Source organism: Drosophila ficusphila, unplaced genomic scaffold, assembly GCF_018152265.1.
Source record: "Drosophila ficusphila isolate 14025-0441.05 unplaced genomic scaffold, ASM1815226v1 contig_412, whole genome shotgun sequence".
Taxonomy (NCBI): domain Eukaryota; kingdom Metazoa; phylum Arthropoda; class Insecta; order Diptera; family Drosophilidae; genus Drosophila; species Drosophila ficusphila.
Window position 1 is genome coordinate 1,091,247 of NW_025064326.1, and position 15,438 is coordinate 1,106,684.

Genomic DNA, 15,438 nt, shown 5'->3' on the forward strand with positions numbered 1-15,438 from the left:
CGCGACTGCTTACTGCTCCCCCTTCTCTCTTGCTTATTCACCCCTTACCCCGCGCCTTACCTATCGTCTCCAAGACCAAGACGAAGTCACAGTGGCAGCCATTTCTGTATAGTCATAGCCATCGGTTCTACTAATAATCATAATCAATCGCTCGAGTCGCCTCGCACTTGTATCGTTTAAACGTGGCAGAGCGGGACAGGAGAGGCTGCAGCGAGCTGTGGGTGCAAGCGAGAAGGAAGAGGTCTCGAGTCGCTGTCGCTTTATCTTCTTTTGTCGTTTGTTTTGGTTTGCCCCCCTTTTCGGATTTCGTTATGCCATCGTTCGTCGTCTCTGGATCTGGATTTGGGGATGGGAAGTTGTTGGGAGGACTAGTAAAAAAGCCGTTAGCTGTATAAACAAAAACAGGGAAGCAGAAGGAGACACGGCAGACAGGGTTGCCAACCTGCGCGCCACTCGGCATCTTTTTTTTTCCCCATTTCGGGCCCGGCCCACAAGGATATGGAGCTCTAAATACACAAACACTTGAACATACTCGTATTCTGCACATGACTATGTAATCTTAGCAAGGATTGCATTTAGATGGTGGTTTGGCTTTTATATATTTGTCAACTTGGTAACACCTATCGTAAATTCCCCTACTGCTCATCCATGTACAGACGAAACTTTTACTTCCAATTTAGAGAATTTATTTGTTATTACACTAATTATTATTACATTAACGAATCAGTTTGAAGTTATACATAACAGCAGACGTTTTGTTCTTAAGGATATGGCGCCTAGACTCTGTCATAATGAAAAATTGTTTCTAGCAATTAGCAAGTTGAATGGTATCGGGTATCCCAATAGATGTTGCCATGTTCTTGTCCACTGGGTCCGCTTACTACATTCTCGGCTCCCAAGCAATTTTGTGTATTCGCGCTGCCTTTCTTTCCGTTGGCTCCGACTTTGCGGCAATGTGTGCCCCCCATTATTATTATCATAACTAACTAGGCACACATCCAAACGAACGTTCGAAACAGGGCATGAAGTGGGTGTGGGTGGGCGTATGAGCTCCTTTGGCTGTGGCGCGTGCAATTGGTCTCACAGGATTCATTTGTTTGTCTCCGTCTCCGTTTCGAGCCTCCTTCGCCTGCCCCGCTTTCTGTGGGGCGCCATTGCTTAGTGCGGCGTACTTGTGCCCCGTGCTCATTGCGCCGTGTCTCTATTTCCACCTCGTTCTCGTTTGCCGTCGTCGTCGCCGTCGCCCTTTGGCCTCTGTCCCCTGTCTATCGTCCCTGTCCCCTTTCCTCTTTCCCATGGCCAAAGCGTTATTAGGGGTGTAAAATGGATTTTTTACTTTTATTATTATGATTTTATTGTATTTCCAGTTTTGGTCGCCTCTCTCTTTGCTTTTGCTATTGTCTCGCTCTCGTTTTCATTTTGCGCTTGCCATTCGCATTGTGTCTTTCCGCTAGCTTCTCTGTTGCTTTTGCCTTTTGCAAAAATTTGTGTGTAATTCGAAAGTCTGGCATATAGAGATGATGATGACGATGACGATGGCGATGGTGATGAGGGAGGTCACCCTATCGCCGTCACCCCAAAGCAGCACCACCGCAGCGCCGCTGGGTGATCCCACCCCCTCGGGAAGCCGGGAAGGGTGGTGCGCAGGCAACGGGGTCGTTCCTGGTGGACGCTTTTTAATTCTTTTCCCAACCAAATTGTGTAAATATTCGTAATGAATTTGCACTTGCAAAATGCACACACGTCGTGCATCGGGTTGCTCGCTTTATGTGTGGATATTGTGGAAAGGTTTATTATATTTACTCCGGGGGTTGCCCAACTTTAGAATAATTGCAGGGTGATAGGATAATGGAAGCAGCAATCAGACTTTTTGCAATTCTGGCAACCCTTTAGTTACTTCATTCAAAAAGGTTCAATGTTCTTAAAAATAGTACTAAACCGTTGATTATTTACTTATTCGGCTGTTGTGTAGTAAACATTTTAATGCATAATGTTGAGCTTTATTAGATAAATGCTCAATTAAAGAATGTTACCGCAGCTTATTTTGATGACCAACCTGAATTGACCTAATTCGACGATATTCAGTGATTTTTATTAATAGGTCTATTAAGTTTGCGTCGTAGTTGGAATTATCTTATCTCTAGAATTAAGTTAAATTTTACTCGAATTGTTGATTCAAATGGATCACATATCAGCCTAATCTATTGAGTCATGGCGAAGTTAACAAGTTATTATCTTACTTCTAGGAATTGTTTGTGAACGATAATAGTGTAAATTAGAAGAAACAAAAATATTATATGCGAGGTTTTTGTACCCTAATAATAGTCCAATAGAATTTAAAAATAGTCAGGTCAAGGTGTAATTAACGTAAAAAAAGGTTATCGATTGATTTAAATTTAACTATACTATTTACCATTCTGATGTCGTACTCCTAAAAATTGATTTGCTTACAAATACTCATACTTATTTTCAACCAATTAACAACCAGAACAAACTCATTACACTCCATTAGTCATCCCATCCAAGTAACTACAATGTTTAATAATTTGTTCCTTCCCTTTATTCTTGTAGAAAATGGAGCGGCAGGGCAAGATGGAACTGGCGGCCAAGGAACGCGAGTCCCAGCGCCTGCAGCTCATTCCGAAAAAGTGGAACCGCCGTGAGGAGTACGAGTTCCTCAGAGTGCTCACTGGCTACGGTGTCGACCTGCACCTCTCCACACCCATGGGCTCCAGCAGCGGAAGTTCGCTGACGCCCGACTGGACCAAGTTCAAGCAGATGGCTCACCTGGAGCGGAAGAGCGATGAAACGCTGACCGACTACTACAAGGTGTTCGTGGCCATGTGCAAGCGGCAGGCCGGCCTAAAGCTCACGGAATCGGAGCGCGGCCTGGAAGGCATCATAGAGGAAATTGAGAAGGAGCACGCCAAGCTCATTCTGGATCGCTTGGAAGTCCTCGCCAAGCTGAGAGAGGTGGCCCGCAATCCTCTGCTCGAGGAGCGCCTGAAGCTTTGCACCATGAATGCGGATACGCCGGATTGGTGGGAGCCTGGTCGCCACGACAAGGAACTGATTACCGCCGTCCTCAAGCACGGACTGTACCGCTCGGAAACCTTCATCTTCAACGATCCCAACTTCAGTTTCGGAGAGTCGGAAAAGCGCTTCATTCGGGAGCTGGAAGCTCAAATCCAGCGCACCATCAAACTGGAGGCCTTCAACGCCGAGAAGGCGGAGAAGTTGGCGGCAGCGGAGAAAGCAGCTGCTGCTGCAGCTGCAGCTGAAAAAGCGGCAGCAGAAAAGGCAGCTTCCGTTAAGAATGAGGTCATAGATCTGGACGACGAACTCATGACGGACGAGAGTGTCATCAAGAAGGAAACGCCGGCTACTCCCGTGAAAGATGAGGTTAAGGCGGAAGAGAGCCCAGAAAAGAAGGACCCAGCTGAGAGTCCGGAAGCCAAAAAATCGGACACCGAAGAGGCTGCAAAGGCTGAGGTCGAGGTCAACGACGAAGGAGACGCAAAGGCAGAAACCTCCGATAAGAAAGCTGAAGAAGAAAGTGAAAACTTGGATAAGGACAAATCCTCTGGTGAGAAACTGGATCCAGAAGTAGAGGAAAGCAAGTCTATCGAAGAAAAAATGGAAGTGGAGGAGGCAGCCATAGCCGAAAATGGTCAGGAGAAGGAGGGCTCCCCAGAGAAAACCACTGAGGTGGCTGAAAAGAAATCTTCCGAGGAAGAAGAGAAAAAACCTGACGCTGCCGAAGAGGAAGGATCGAAAATGGAAGTAGACGAAGTACCCTCTACGGTGGAAGACAAGTCTGCAGAGGTGTCGGAATCCACCGAAAAGCAGTCTGAAGAGAAGGCTGTTGTTAAGACTGATGATGAGAAAGCAGAAGAATCAAAAGAAGAGTCTAAGGAGCAGGCGGAAGACAAGGATAAGGATGCGGATACGGAGAAGAAGTCGGTTGCCGAAACTGAGCCCTCCGAGAAGACTAAAGCTGCAGCTGAACCTGAAGCAGTTCCCTCCAAGAAACCCTCTGGCGACCAGGAGATTCTCGACCTGGTGGCTGGACCCACAGATCCCGACGACGACGAGGTGATGAAGGAGAAGGAGAAGGCCGTCGAAGAGGAGTGCAAGAAGCAGGCGGCCGAACTCAAGGCCCGCTTCCCCGACCTGGAGGTGATCCAACCCGCCACCGTGAAGCAGCAGAAGCTGGAGAAGCCCAAGCTGGAGATGTGCATGATCCGCTGGTTCAAGGACTTCGCCCTGGAACGCCGCATTGCGCACATTGTGGCCTGCGTGGAGACCGGAAAGTGGCCGGTGGACAGCAAGTACAGCGCCTTCGCCAGTTGCAAGGGAGCCACCGACCTGAGCATCGCCCTCCACGAGTCCATTCCCCACCTGAGCAGCCTGGAGCGTCGCTCCACGACCCCCGATGTGATCACCATCACCACGGATCAGGGTGTGACCAAGCACCTGCAGGCCTCGCAGATGCAGCAGGTGGCCAGCTCGGCGTCCGCCGCGTCCGGCTCCTCGGGAATGCCCCAGGTTACCCAGTCAAAGCCCTCGTCGGCCACCAGTTTGCCGGGGCTGGATGCCAACAGCATCAACGCTGCCGTGGCGGCGGCCGTTGCTGCCGCTGCAGCTGGTGGCAACGCCACCTCCCTATCTTCCCTGCTGCCCGGAATGTCGCTGAGTGCGGCGACTGGCTCGTCAGCCGGCGGAGTGGCCGGACTGAACGTCCCAAGCGCCGGATCTGGAGGCGGCAAGAAGCGCAAGCGCCACATCGCCATCGACGTGGAGACGGAAAGGGCCAAGCTGCACGCCCTGCTAAACAGTTCGACAAGTAAGTGCATTCGGGACAGCGTAATAGCATAGATCCTTTATTAACAAAACCTCTTTGCAACTGCAGTGGCGCCCAAGGACTGGGAGAGTGAGATCGCCAACATGGAGGCCTTGACTGGCTCCTCTGGGCGCGGACGAGGCGGCAACTCTTCCTCTGCCCTGAGTGGCATGCAGCCGCCTCCAGCTCACCAACACGCCTCGCGACAGTCCTCCGGCCAGTTCAGCAAGCCTGCTGTGCCTGCCCTAAAGACGCCGCCGCCCTCAATGGGCGCTCCAATGGATCTGTCCTCAAGGTGGGTTCATAAAAACCGCTTTTAGCTTGCTTCGCGTTGTACTCATATCTTTACATTCTTTTTCGCAGCAGCCTGCCCAAGGTGAACATGGCGGAGATGCTGAAGTCGGCCTCCAGTGCGGGAGCCATCGATTTGAGCGAGGTGCAGGACTTCTCCATGCCCTCCAAGAAGTCCAGCGTGCACGCTGCGCTAAGTTCAGCCTTCCCCTCGATGGGCAACAAGAGCAAACTGGACGACACGCTCAACAAGCTGATGAAGAAGAACAATTGCGTAAGTTCCAAGTCCCCATTGCTTAGTTTATCCAGACTAACTCATAACTGATTTATTGCAGACTATTGAAGAGCCAGTAATTGGCAAGGAGAAGAAGCGCAAGAAGCTGGACGAGATCGTGCTAGGACTTTCGGCTGCCAAGGAGCAGAAGACCTTCCCCGACCCGTCGCTGCCGTCCTCGAAGAAGCCGCAGATCCCACCCAGCGTCTCCGTGACGCCGGCAAACATGCAGTCTTCGTCCAGCCAGCAATCGAACCAGAAACCCTTTACCATCACTGTTACCACAGTGCCCGGAAGTGAGTTTGAGTCTCTGCGCTTTTACCTATTCCCCGCCCGAGGATTGGCACCCGCACAAAAGAGTTCCCGACTAATCGAACGTATCTATCTCTTGCAGAGTCCAAGGCCGGATCGTCCAGCGGCGGATCCGGCGGCGCAGGAAGCTCATCGGGCAGCGGCGGAGGAGCCGGCGGCAGCGGGCTGAGCGCCCTGCAGAACATGGCGATGGGAGGACTCTCCTCCAAGGACAGCCTGAACGCCCTGCTGGCCCAGACCATGGCCACCGACCCGCAGACGTTCCTCAAGCAGCAGCAGAAGATGATGCAGTTCCTGCCGCCCGCCCAGCGGAAGGCCTACGAGAACATGCTGGCCGAGATGGAGCAGGCCATGAAGATCAGCTCCAAGTTCTCGACCAACTCCCCGCACGACGTGAAGGTCAACAAGTGGCTATCGGACATGACCAGTCCGCTGGGCGACCAGCTCAGCATTGATTACGTGGGCGGCGGCGGAGCAGGCGGTTCTGGCAGTGCCAACAGCCGGCGCTCCAACCGCCAGCAGGGCAGCTCCACGCAGCAGTCCTCCAGTGCCGCCCAGCTCCAGAAGCAGCAGCAACAGCAGCAGCAGCAGCAACAACAGCAGCAGCAGCAGCACTCGATGCCCGGGCCCCAAAATCTGACAGGCGAGGAGCCAGTGCCCGTGATAAATAAGCAGACTGGGAAGCGCTTGGGAGGCAACAAGGCGCCGCAGCTCAAGCGACTTATGCAGTGGTGAGTGTGGCAAACAGCATAAATATAACAATATAAGTAACTTATTCATAAAACAACTACCATTCATAGGCTCACCGAGAACCCCAACTACGAGGTGGACCCCAAGTGGCTGGAGCAAATGCAGAACCCCATGTCGGCACCCTCACCCAAGCCGACTTCGATGGACAGCAGCTACGGCTCCTCGGCAGCAAAGTCGCACGGCGGTCGCCCGTCGTCCAACTCGAGCAACGCCTCCTCCTCGTCGCACACCCAGCAGCAGCAGCAATCGTCGGCAGCTCAATCGCCAGCGGGCGGAAATTCGGGCAGCTCCAAGAAGTCTTCGCGCCAGCAAACGGCGGCGTCCGCTGCCCTGGATCAGGCTGCCCTGCAGTTCGGCTCCCTCGCAGGTCTGAACCCCAGCCTGCTGGCCAACCTTCCCGGACTGGGAGGCTTTGACCCCAAGAATCCTCTGGCCGGCTTCGACCCCAAGAACCCACTGCTCTCCATGTCATTCGGAGGCATGCCCGGAATGGGAAACATCCCCGGACTGGGTAACCTGAACAACATGAATCTGTTCGCCAGTCTGGCGGGAATGGGAGGACTGGGCAACCTGGCGGGCATGGACACCCAGTCGCTGGCTGCGCTAATGGCTGCTGCCGGACCAACTCTTGGCGGACTGACCGGTGCTTCCGGAGGAGCGGGTTCCGGCAAGAGCCAGGCGCAGTCGCAGTCGGGCGGAGGTTCGTCCGCCGCTTCCTCGTCCTCCTCGGCCAGCAAGAAGAAGCAGCAACAGCAGCAGCAGGCCCAACAGCAGGCGCAGAACGAGGCTGCTCAACTGGCGGCTGCCATCAGCGCCAGCACTGGAGGATCCTCTGGCGGAGCGGGAGGCAAGAATGCAGCGGCCTCGGCATCGCAACTGGCGGCCGGCTTCCCGTTCCTGTTCCCGAATCCCTCGCTGCTCTACCCGCCCATGGGATTGGGCGGCCTCAATCCGTACTCACTGGGATCCAGTGGTCTGGGCTCCGCCTACGACCAGCTGGCCCAGCAGTACAACCTGCTGAACGGAGCCACCTCGTCGGCCTCGAACACGAGCTCCACGCAGTCCAAATCGCACCAGTCTCAGTCGAAATCCAGTCAGTCGAGGAACGCGACAGCGGCGGCCAACTCGGCGGCCAGCCTGATGAATGCCATGGCCAGCATGGGTGGTGGCGCCAGCACGGTGACCACTCCCTCGTCCTCGGCATCGGGATCCGGACGTGGCCGGCAATCGAGCAGCAGGAACCAGTCGCAAACTACGCCCACAGCTGCGGACATGGCCCAACTGAGCAGCTTGCTCATGCCCGGCGCAGACCCGCATCTCCTCGAGTCACTGAGCCGCATGAGCAACATGGACTTGGCGCAGGCCACTCGGCTGATGAGCTCTCTGGGAATGCCGCCGCTGCCGGGAACACCGAGCTCTTCCGGAGGAGGAAACTCGTCCTCGAGCAAGAGGAGCAGCCAAGCAGCTAACGAGGCGAACGCGCAGGCCAAGGAGCAGCAGAAGTGGTTCGAGAGCCTGGCCCGTGGAGCCCTGCCAACGGACTTGGCCGCCCTGCAGGCCTTCTCGCAGGGCAAGATGCCCTCCACATCCAGCTCCAACACCGGATCATCCACTTCATCGGGCAAGAGCTCGAAGTCTGCTGCAGCAGCAGCGGCGGCGGCGGCCTCCCAACTGCCACAGATTCCAGGCATGTCCAGCGACTTCTCGCAGGCCTTCCTAGCTGAGATGGCCGCCCAGGCGATGGCTGCTGCCGGCGGATCGCTGCCACTGAGCGGTCCGGGTTCCCTGGCCAGTTTGGCTGGCCTGACCGGAGGCTCTGCCGGAGGATCCGGCGGCGGTGGCTCCTCTGCGTCGGGCAGCGGCAGTCACTCCTCGTCGAAGCGCCAGCGCGAACAGGATGCCTTCAAACAGCAGATGGACTACTACACCAAAACGCTGGGTCTGGGATCGGGAATCTCCCTGATACCCACCTCGTCGGCGGGAGGATCGTCCGCTTCCTCCAGTTCGGCGAACGCAGCAGCAGCTGCCTATGCTGCGGCCCTGGATGCAGAGCAGCAGCACCAGCAACAACAGAAGGCGTTGTCCAAGCGCTCGCGCGGCGATATACATCCCACGAAGGAGGAGCTGGCCGCTGCCGCCCTCGCTGCAGGACTCCCGCTGAACCTGGGAGCCAGCATGAGCAGCATAGAGAAGAGTCTGCGGGGCGGAAGCAGCTCCAGCAGCAGCTCCACGCCAGCACCCATGTCTGCGGAACAGGACAAGGTCACATTGACGCCCCTCAACGCCTCTGGAGGCGGATCGGGCAGCTCCTCTTCCGGTTCGGCAGCTGCTGCGGGACTGGCGGCCAATCTGCCGAGCCAGACAACAATAACCATAGCTCCGCCCATCAGCAGTGGAGCAAGCACCAGCAGCGAACGCTCCGAGCGGTCAGAGTCGCGCATCTCGCTGACCATCACGAACGCAGCGGATGCAGCGAAGCTTCCGCCGCCCTACGAGGAGGCCGACGAGCTGATCATACAACCCATACTCAAGAAGCCGGCCGCCGCCAATCCGGGCAGCAGCCACGGCGGAAGCGTCGAGGATCTGGACACAGTGGGAAATACCTCGGCGGCGAATCTGAGTGGCTCTTCCTCCAGCTCTGCGGCAGCGGCGGCGGCAGCAGCGGCAGCCGAGGAGAACCGTCGCTCCTCCAACCGCCTGAAGCGGCCGAGGTCCGGAAACGAAGGCTCCGGTTCCGTGGAAGGACAGCCGCCCGAGAAGCGGCGCGAGCTGCGATCCACTCGCCATACCCGCTCTTCGGCGGACGCCACCACGCTAAACCTCTCTGCCGGAAGCGAGTCGGGAGCGGAGGAGCGGAACGAATGAGTATTGCGCAGATCCGAGCGCCAGCGCTAGCAGGATGACACGGCTCCTCCGAAGAGCCGGAGAAGATTACGCGGCGGTGGAGGAGGAGCCACTAGCACCACCACCACTAGACAGCCACCACAGCCACAACAAGAACCGAAGCAGAGAATCAAGAAACGGCAGGTGATGAGGAACCAGCTGCAGATGCAGACGAGATCGAGGCGAAAATTGAATGCTAGGCTAACTGTTACCACTAGATCCCTTAAGCTTAAAGTTGTGTAAAGTATAAGAAGCATATATAAACTATATATAGAGGTTAGGAGCCACCGAAGAGGGAGCGGCCTGGGCTTGCTGCGACGCCCTTCAGCTGGACACTGCTGCAACACCGTTCGACTGGAGGGCAGAGCCTCATCCCCCACCGATGGCCTACTCAAGTTCCATCTGCTGCTTAAGTGGAGCTTGACAAGGCGATCGATCCCTCCCTCTGGCTGCTTAAATATTCATACAGTTACGAACAGAATTAAAAAGCGCTTATAATTTAATTGTGACGAGAGAAGCAAGTGCTGCTGCATGAAGATTATCCGTTTAAATTATTGCAACCACACACATACATAATAGACTATATTCATACATACATAACGAGAAGAGACACCAACACAAACACAAACACTTGGGTTTCCTGCGCTGTCCTCCCACATGCAAAGTCTCTATATATGATACCTGTACATAATTTATAATCTTTAAATGGCTCTCGCATTGCTTAACCGTTTTTAATATAATAAGGCACCATGTATTCTCGTACGAATCATTTTCCACACCTCCACCACCCACTATGTTGTATTGTATACTGTATCTCTACACTCTCTGTGTGTCCCACGAAAACTGCGTGTAATTTTGATAATTTTAATTTTGTAATTAGTGAAAGTGAAAGGATGCGAATGCGAATGCAAATGCAAATGGCAACAAGCGATCGTTCAAGAGTAGATTTTAATTTCTTGTAATTGTACGTTTCCCCCGAAGAACAAACAAGCCCACAAGCAGACTTGGCGCGTAACTAACAAATGCAAAATGTTTATTGAAAAATAGAATTTTTTAATTAAATCAATTTTAATGTAATTGAAATCGGAAAATATGCAACTTGCACGTTTGATGAGCAGCAATGCTATAATTAGGGCATTACGGATTCATTTAGTTCGCACTTTACGAGAACGATTCATTTAGAGACGTTGACAAAACCACACACAAAATGAGAGAACGCAAAAAAACAACCAACATATATTGCATACTTAACTTGTAAGTATAACTCTTAATTAAAATTATGATATAACTGCAGAACAACATACAAAAGCAACATCAACCAGAAGAAGCAACTACAGCAACAGCAAGTAACAACCAGGCATCAACTATTGATATTGATGATAAATAAATATATAAAAAATAAATTTCAAAAATTACAACAAATCAAGAGTTATTATTTTATCAAAGAGGAGGTTTTTAGTCAAGAGAATATCTTGCCATCACAGCGTTTTTACATCAATTATTCCAGTTCAATACTCCAACCTTATCAGTCCACCTCCCCCCACCCAAATACGAAAAGAACAACAATTTTCTAGCGAAATTGTGACGAAGTGATTTGCTAACACCAGGGAAACATAACCGCTTAGCAGGTGGAAATCGATCAGCTGTTCAACGCTTGATGATACTTTAAAGTAACGGTTCCTTCCAGCAAGATGCTTTCTGATTGGTGGAAACAGGGAGGGGAAGCGTGCCAAGGACAGCTATCTTAAGAAAGAACAGTTATTTGAGAAAGATCAGATTTACCAGCTGCAACCTGCTACGAGTTATGTTGGCCTGGTGTATTAAATCGATTTGTGTAGCAAAATTGGCTGCTCTTGGGACACCAAACACCAAGCAAACATAAATTCGAAGTAGGTGAATGCGCAACAGCGTTCTTGTGTATGAAAACAACAACACTTTTCCCATACAAATTTGTTTGGTTCTAAACTTTAACACCAGGGAAACATAACCGCTTAGCAGGTGGAAATCGATCAGCTGATCAGCTTAATTTTGGCATGCTCAGTGTTGAGCGCGTGACCAATTATTCTTGTCACGCCAACAACAACCACATAGAAATTTAATAATTATTCGTGCGCGGCGTGCCACTTTCGTGACACGCACAAAGAAACAGCGTGGTTTCGCATCTCTGGTCTGATGCTTCCTTTGAAGTAACGGTTCTTTCCAGCAAGATGCTTTCTGATTGGCTCGTCAGTGAGGGGAAGCGGTCCAAGGGCAGTTATTTTAAAAAAGAACCGTTATTTAAGTAAATTCAGATTTTGCAACTGCAACCTTCTACGAATTATGTTGGCCTGGTGTTTAAAACACCAGGCAAACAGAACCGCTAAGAAGGTGGAAATCGATCAGCTGTTCAACGTTTGATGCTATTTTAAAGTAACGGTTCCTTCCAGCAAGATGCTTTCTGATTGGTGGAAACAGGGAGGGGAAGCGTGCCAAGGGCAGTTATTTTAAAAAAGAACCGTTATTTAAGTAAATTCAGATTTGGCAATTGCAACCTTCTACGAATTATGTTGGCCTGGTGTCTAAAACACCAGGCAAACAGAACCGCTTAGAAGGTGCAAAACGATCAGCTGATCAACGTTTGATATATTAAAAAGAACAGTTATTTGAGGGAGATCAGATTTACCAGCTGCAACCTGCTACGAGTTATGTTGGCCTGGTGTCTAAAATCGATTTGTGTAGCAAAATCGCCTGTTTTTGGGACGCCAAATACCAGGAAAACATAAATTTGAAGTAGGTGTATTAGGCCGCGCAACAGCGGCTCTTGAGCTGCATAAGCTGATTCAGCAATTAATCAGTTTATTGAATCACGCCCAGACTTATTTTTCCCAATAAAAGCTGATTAGAAACAAAGGTGCTTTTTCATGTGCATTCCGGTGTTGTATTTTTACTACGCATTTTAAATGTATTTGTATATCGATGTATTTTTACAGCAATCGAGTAAACTTAGAAAAAGACAACAAAAGCTGCGCGAGTGGAATTCTGATAAACCAAAATTTTTCAAGTTCGACAGGCACAAGAACTAAATCCTACATAATTGAAAACGTTGTTTTGGTATGATTAGGGGCGATTGCTTAGGGATGGGGAGGTGTTTAGATTTTGAGGTGGGGAAAGAACTTACAATAAATACAAAAAACGTACAAATATGTATAATATACAGTATATAAATCTGTGTTTCAGCAGTTAAAGCACTTGGCTCGCTTCGCTTTGCTTCGATGCGTTGGTAAACTTTGAGTCTTAGAGTCTAAGATGCACTGCCCCTCAATCTATTGGTTCCAAGATTTTGATTTTTGAGGTGCTGACGGGAGCACCGTGTTGAACACGAAAAAGCCATATATTTTACACCCGTTCAAATGGAAATATTAGGTTCCTCAAAGGATCCTTTTCTTCACAGGAAATTTAAAAAAATCCCCTTTTTTGGGATGTTGTTTGATAAGTTTGTCTCTTAACTTGCAACTCCAAACACCATCTTGTCGACAAACAAACATGAGGGGCAGTGCAATTTGCGCATGCTTTGCTATAGGCTCTTGGCTAGGAGTCTCATTCAAGCTAGTGGAACTGGTGGAAGAGGGAACGTTCGCAGGCCTCCTCCAGTAGATTTTGCTGGCGCAGCTTCTCCTCGGGCGTGAGCTCCCTCACCAGTTCGTCGAAGCCGTCGTCCGAGTAGGCCGGCTCCTCATCAGCCATGCCTCCGTCAACCTCCTCGCCGGCGGCCGGTGGCAGTAGAGGCTCGCCTATGATACTGCGGATGTCGTTGGGCAGCGTTTCCGACGCCTTGAGCTGCAGGTAGATGGCCTCTGCGATCTGCAGGGTCTTCTGGACATCTATGTTTCCCGACAGTTCGTTGACGTGCTTCAGGATTTCGGTGAACTCGTACTGGCTCTCGATGATCACGCTGGTTTCCTGATCCAGGATGGCCACGGAGAACAACAGGTGGAAGTTGGGACAGGGCAGCCGAGTCCACAGGCACTCCCACAACTTTAGAACGTCCTCGTTGCTCAGCTCTCGCTTGTACCAGACCAGCAGCCATCTAAAGCAGAAGTACATGTTGTCCGAGTCGTGGGTGCGCATGTAGTTGAACAGCGGAGCGTTGGCAAACTCGATCAAGCGGCGGACCTGGGCGAACTGCGTCTTCATGCCAGCCTGGTCCACGTCGAAGTTGGTGAACACCAACTCCATGAAGCCAACGAAACACCAGAAGGCGTCGACCTCGTTCACCTGGATCTCCAAAATGGGCGCAAGTAGATCCGACATCCCCTGGACGTAGCCCAAATCGAAATTGTACATCACGTAGGTCATGAGAATGCCCTGCAGCAGGTCCAGGTTGGGATTGTCCTCGCCGGCGAAGAACGGCAGCGAGCGATCTGTGCGCTTTACGTCCTTCTCGATCTGGCACTTGCGCTCCCGGTAGCCGCAAAAGTTCGCCTCCTGGGCTGTCGTCATGGCCAGCCACTGCGCCTTCATGTTGTAGTACTCCATGGACTTCTGCTTTCGCCGCTCGATCCTCTCCACCTGGGTGTCGGACCACTGGTAATAGTTCAGGAGGAACTTCCACACTTCGGATCGCAAGCTGGGCACAACACCGCCTCGGAAAACGAGCTCCCTAATTCGAACGCTGTCCGAAATGCGACCGTCGGGCATCTGAAACTCCAGCCACTGCATCTCGGTGAGGGGAAGACCTGCAAGTATTTGAGTTCATCGTTATCTGTTCGCTAATTTTAGGATGCCTTGGAACTTCACTTGGGAATAGCTTCAATAAACCAACCTCGCTCTACCCGCTGCCGGTCCGGTAAGTTGTTAACTATTTTCTCGTCCTGCGCATTCAGATTCTCTAGCTCGCTGTCAGCCGGAGATTTTTCTGCACTGCCTCCGCGACTCTGTCCGTTGGAGGAGCAGGCACTATTGGTGCTGCCGCTCAGCCCAATGATTTGGTAGTTGTCCGGCGATGTCTGTCGATCGCCGGAAATCAGAGCTCCTGGCCGGGATTTAGGGGAGCGCTGGAACGGCGGCTGCACGTAATCGGGAATGTTTCCCAGGAACCCGGCCAGCTTGTTGGGCAGCCAGCTCTCGCGCGGCAAGTGGCTGGCTTTGATCTGGCCAATGTCCAGCTCGGCAAATGTCTTCCGCAGCTTCTGGTTCTCGGTGGTCAGGATGGCGTACTCCTCGCCGCCGCCGTGACTGCTCTCGGCGCTCTCAATAAAGTGCTGGTCGCGCATGGAGCGCACGAAGAGGTCTGCGTTCCCGTGCTGGAAAAAGAACTCGCTGTGGAGGCCACCGGCTCCCTTGCGCATGAACCGAAGGGTCTGACCCCGATGGCGGACCTCCACGGAGGACAGATCCTCCAGTTTTTCGCGCATGACCCGCGAGCGCGTGGCCGTCCCTCCAGTTGGTTCGCTAGGCTTCGTATTAAAGGCACGACACTCGGAGGTGGTGCGTGTCCGCCCCGAAATCCTGTCCACCAGCGCCCAGTCGCCCTGGTCCTGGCTGTCGTCTGCGATCATGATGCTGTCGTTGGGCTGCCACTCCAGCAGAAGTCGCCTGCGTGGCAGGTCCGTCGCGGAGCCCATGTACTCCACCAGGGACAGGGAGCCACTGGTGTTCAGGTCCGCGATGTGCTCCGCACTGGCCTTCTTCAGCAGCACGCCGTCGTGGGTGAACAGGATCTGGAGTGGTAGGTGAAAAGTTAGTGAGCAAGTGCAAAACACGTAATGCCAGCCACAAAACAATGAGTCAGGCGAATCTAAACTAGGCGAGACGGACGGAGGCACCTACGTTTCCCGTTCCCTGCGGCGGCAGACTCTGGACCTCCTCCTCCGCGGAAGACACTTGCGACTCGCTGAGGACGCCCAGCTGCACCTGCTGACAGCGGTCGTAGCGCACCGATTCGTTCATGGCTGCCGGCGATGAGCTCTGCGTGTTTCGACTTGTTCAATTAATTCTGCGCTATTACGTTTCAGATATAAACAATTTCCAAGTGAAGGTACTAAATTTGCCCGTTTTGCTTGTCAACGTTTAATCGTCGGGTAAATTACAGAGCATGGTCACTTTG

General features: G+C 52.2%; 2 protein-coding genes across 2 annotated transcripts in view; one reads left to right on the plus strand and one right to left on the minus strand.

The window, feature by feature from the left end:
- Positions 1–10,775, plus strand: part of LOC108091457 — a 42,100-nt gene extending 31,325 nt beyond the window's left edge. Inside the window, 6 exon segments of the mRNA XM_017190657.2 lie at positions 2,572–4,846; positions 4,913–5,138; positions 5,210–5,408; positions 5,470–5,704; positions 5,803–6,451; positions 6,521–10,775. Coding sequence (XP_017046146.2) covers positions 2,572–4,846; positions 4,913–5,138; positions 5,210–5,408; positions 5,470–5,704; positions 5,803–6,451; positions 6,521–9,335 — 6,399 coding nt within the window. The 3' untranslated portion in view covers positions 9,336–10,775.
- A 1,472-nt stretch (positions 10,776–12,247) lies between these two features.
- LOC108091546 (TBC1 domain family member 15) lies at positions 12,248–15,382 on the minus strand. Its single transcript, XM_017190816.2, has 3 exons — positions 15,162–15,382; positions 14,155–15,052; positions 12,248–14,068 (listed from the first exon to the last, which is right to left on the minus strand). Exons 1-3 carry the CDS (start codon positions 15,279–15,281, stop codon positions 12,939–12,941), a joined length of 2,148 nt encoding a protein of 715 aa, XP_017046305.1. The 5' UTR covers positions 15,282–15,382; the 3' UTR covers positions 12,248–12,938.
- Positions 15,383–15,438: the final 56 nt, after the last annotated feature.